The 3,470-nt window shown below is 43.4% G+C and overlaps 1 protein-coding gene across 1 annotated transcript; it reads left to right on the forward strand.

Moving 5' to 3' along the window:
• On the forward strand, positions 1-2,847 carry LOC133980649 (ras-related protein Rap-2b). The gene is made up of 3 exons (XM_062419416.1): positions 1-40; positions 209-1,123; positions 1,747-2,847. The coding sequence occupies exon 2, from the start codon at positions 513-515 to the stop codon at positions 1,062-1,064; it is 552 nt and encodes a 183-aa protein (XP_062275400.1). The 5' UTR covers positions 1-40; positions 209-512; the 3' UTR covers positions 1,065-1,123; positions 1,747-2,847.
• The last annotated feature ends 623 nt before the right edge of the window (positions 2,848-3,470 follow it).

Consider the following 3,470-nt stretch of genomic DNA (forward strand, 5'->3'; position numbering starts at 1 on the left):
TACGTATCACGCTCAAGTAATGTGTCCTCCATAACAATACGTAAAACAACAATATATTTCTAAATCTGTACGTGAGTGGTTTTATATAAAATTTAGTGAAGCTGTATCCGGATAGACTTTGCGTGACACGTTGCGTGTCTAGACTTTTAATTTGAAAGCTACCACCGGAAATATCGGTTCTCCGTAACAGCTAACTTGATTCTTACAGAAAGAGCAACGATTGCACGGTGGCTACTTGAACGAAAACGGGGGGAAGCTTGCACAAAAACCGGCCGGGCTGTCGTTGGGGTCTCAACATGCCACAATTCAAATGCTGAGTGTTGGGTCAGAAGAACCGTATTTACCTCCTGAGCTGCGATAGTTGACGACCACGCCCCGCATCCCAGACCGGAGCCTGCACAAAAACTGCTGGCGGAGGCACAACGGTGCACGGGTTGAAACCCAGCAGGGCGGCTAGCTGGCTCAGAGCGGAGAGAGGAGAGGAAGGAGTGTGTTGCCTCTTTTTGGGAACCATGAGAGAGTACAAAGTAGTGGTTCTCGGGTCCGGTGGGGTCGGTAAATCCGCACTCACCGTCCAATTCGTGACGGGGTCCTTCATTGAAAAATACGACCCCACGATAGAGGATTTCTACAGGAAGGAGATAGAGGTGGACTCCTCTCCGTCCGTCCTGGAGATTCTGGACACGGCTGGGACCGAGCAGTTCGCCTCCATGCGAGACCTGTACATCAAAAACGGGCAGGGGTTCATCCTGGTTTACAGCCTGGTCAACCAGCAGAGCTTCCAGGACATCAAGCCGATGAGAGATCAGATCATTCGGGTGAAACGGTACGAGAGGGTGCCGATGATTCTGGTTGGAAACAAAGTGGACCTGGAGGGGGAAAGGGAGGTCTCGTCCGGGGAGGGGAAGGCACTGGCGGACGACTGGAACTGCCCGTTCATGGAAACTTCAGCCAAAAATAAAACCTCGGTGGACGAACTGTTTGCAGAGATAGTCCGACAGATGAACTATGCCTCAACACCAAATGGCGACGATCAGTGTTGTTCGTCTTGTGTCATTCTTTAAAGAAAAAAAAGGACAGCCTAAAAAGTTTTATTCTTTGCTCGGTTTTTAAGTTTGCAATGGTAAGTTTGAGCATCCATACAGTGAAAAGGAAAAGCTGACACAGTTTCATAAAGTGACACAGAACCAGTGACAGTGATCTTTGTTATTGAAATGATGTCTATTTAAAGTGTAATGTAGTGAATAGCTTTAACACTGGACGCATGGTCAAGTTTATATCAGGAATCTAGCCCCTCAGTTTAAAAAAAACATCAGAACCCCCTCAGTTCAGTGCCACTGCTGTTCATAAGAGCTAACTATTAGTTTTATCTCTTAAACTACAGTAGGACACTTGCAGTCTATTGTTTTGCTAAGCAGATTGGGGAAGTGTCTGACTCATTTGCAGAACTGGAAGGGCAAGCTATGGCTGATTTAATTAGGCTTACATAGATAGTGGTTCAATCTTTACACCTACAGCTTGAGAGTTGTTCAACAAGCCCTCAAATGGCATTTTTCAGAATGAGGTTAAGAGGAGTCGGGAGATTCCAAAGTTCCTGTACGGCCTAGATTCAGGGATCAGCGAGTCAGTTTTTGTTGAGTCGAGCCTAAAATTAGCCTGAAAAAGCACAGTGTTTTTCATGATCTTTCTCTAAGAGGTTGCCTCAGTTCATTCATGACGTTCTTCTTATCTCTTGTTTTGTGGTAGTGTGTTGCAGCAAGTGTGTACTGTTGAGCTCTTCTTCGTGTGTCTCACCCTGGCCTTGGAGGAAAATGAAGGGAGGAATGCTGCAGGGGGAAGAGAGGAGGAGGAGGAGGAGGAAGGGAGCAACTGAGACAGAGGGAGGGGTCCACTCTTCAGGAATTCTGCTGGGTTGGAGTATCTTTGCTGCACGATGTGTCCGCCGTTGATGTCAACACAGTGTCAGATCCAGAGTTTCAGCAACAACCCCCCCTCCCCCAATCCCCACCAGTTCCAACTGTACTCACAACTGGAACTAAACCCCAATGGAGAAGATATGGAGAGCAACACTTATAGACACTCATAAATGGATATTTCTGTATAAGAAGAAGACAGAGTATATTTTGTTAAATAACTGCACAGTCTGGGGTGGGTAAAGTTTTGGGGAATATCTCTGCCTAACCCTTATTGGAGCAATGCTCCACAACACTCCAAATCCTATTTTTTTTCCAAAGTCAAAAGAAATCAACACCACTTATCTGCTGGTGGAGTAACGTGACGAGTGCCACTTTTCTCTTCAACTTCTTTTTGAGTGTGTGAGAGGACCTTAACTGAAGTGACATGGGGACGGTGACCCGATCGCCCTTGTGTTGAGTGCCTTTCCAAAACAAATCAGCTGTTCAGATATAGTGCCAACCTACATGTATCACCAAAAGAACCTTTCAACAAGGCAATCCACAAACTAGTGAATTGTTCTTCTGGATAATCTCATGGGGTGGAGGCTGAAAAAAAAAACTGCCATTAGGCTTTTTGTTAATGGAATGGCGGTTTTCTGTATGTTTTTACGTTGGCCGTTTCGAAGTCTAAAAGATGTTCTATTTGAAATGTCTGCTTGGTCTGGCCAAACCTATATCTTGAAATGCACAGGTACTGGAACCCCATAGACATGACGACAGCACCAAACGCTTACCTGCCAGACCACTGAAATCAAAGGAATTTTGTTTCTTCTTACTATTTTTGTTGTTGTTTTTAGCAGGAAATGTGATGATGTACCGTTGACAAATCTAACCTGATTGTAAGTTTAATTTCAGACCAGCCCCTTAACCGTGGGCTGTCTGTTTGAAAAAAAAAAATTACAGGACTTTTAATACAAATGCATTTTTAAAAAAAGAAACCAGACTATGTTTTCTCTTTGTTGACATCTGCTTATTATATTATTTCACCATAATGGCTTACTGCCAGATTGCTGGAGTTGATCATGGCTATAACACCAGTTGCACATTAATTCTATAAATCAATATCTGAATGCACACAAACAACTGGTCTACTACAAATACTTATAGTAATATAGTAGTAATTGTTCATTTGAGTGCATAAATTACAGTGACTTGATTTACCCCAAAAACCCAAATTTGCATGGGTTGTTTGATAGTTTAGGATGTGTGGTATCCCATATGCTAACAGGAAGTAAGTGTACAATAGAAATATGCTGCTACTTTGGTGGTGTTTGTTGAGTTTTATGTGACAAGTTTACTGGGCATTTTTATACAAGCTGGTGTTAGGCGTGACATAAAAGCTATTCAGCTTATTCCATGTTGCTCCAAAAATCGTATTTCTGCTAGCCTACAGCTATCTAACCTTATCGCTCTTTCTTTCTCAAACACAAACTGTCAGTGCGGTTAACGCCATAACCATTGTGGTGCATGCGCAAAATCAAAATCGGAAAGAAAACAGACCAAGGTGTATACATA

Source organism: Scomber scombrus, chromosome 5, assembly GCF_963691925.1.
Source record: "Scomber scombrus chromosome 5, fScoSco1.1, whole genome shotgun sequence".
NCBI classification, from domain to species: Eukaryota; Metazoa; Chordata; class Actinopteri; order Scombriformes; family Scombridae; genus Scomber; species Scomber scombrus.

Bases quoted from the DNA above. Each gene is read 5' to 3' on its own strand.
- LOC133980649 (XM_062419416.1), top strand. From the start codon at position 513: ATGAGAGAGTACAAAGTAGTGGTTCTCGGGTCCGGTGGGGTCGGTAAA.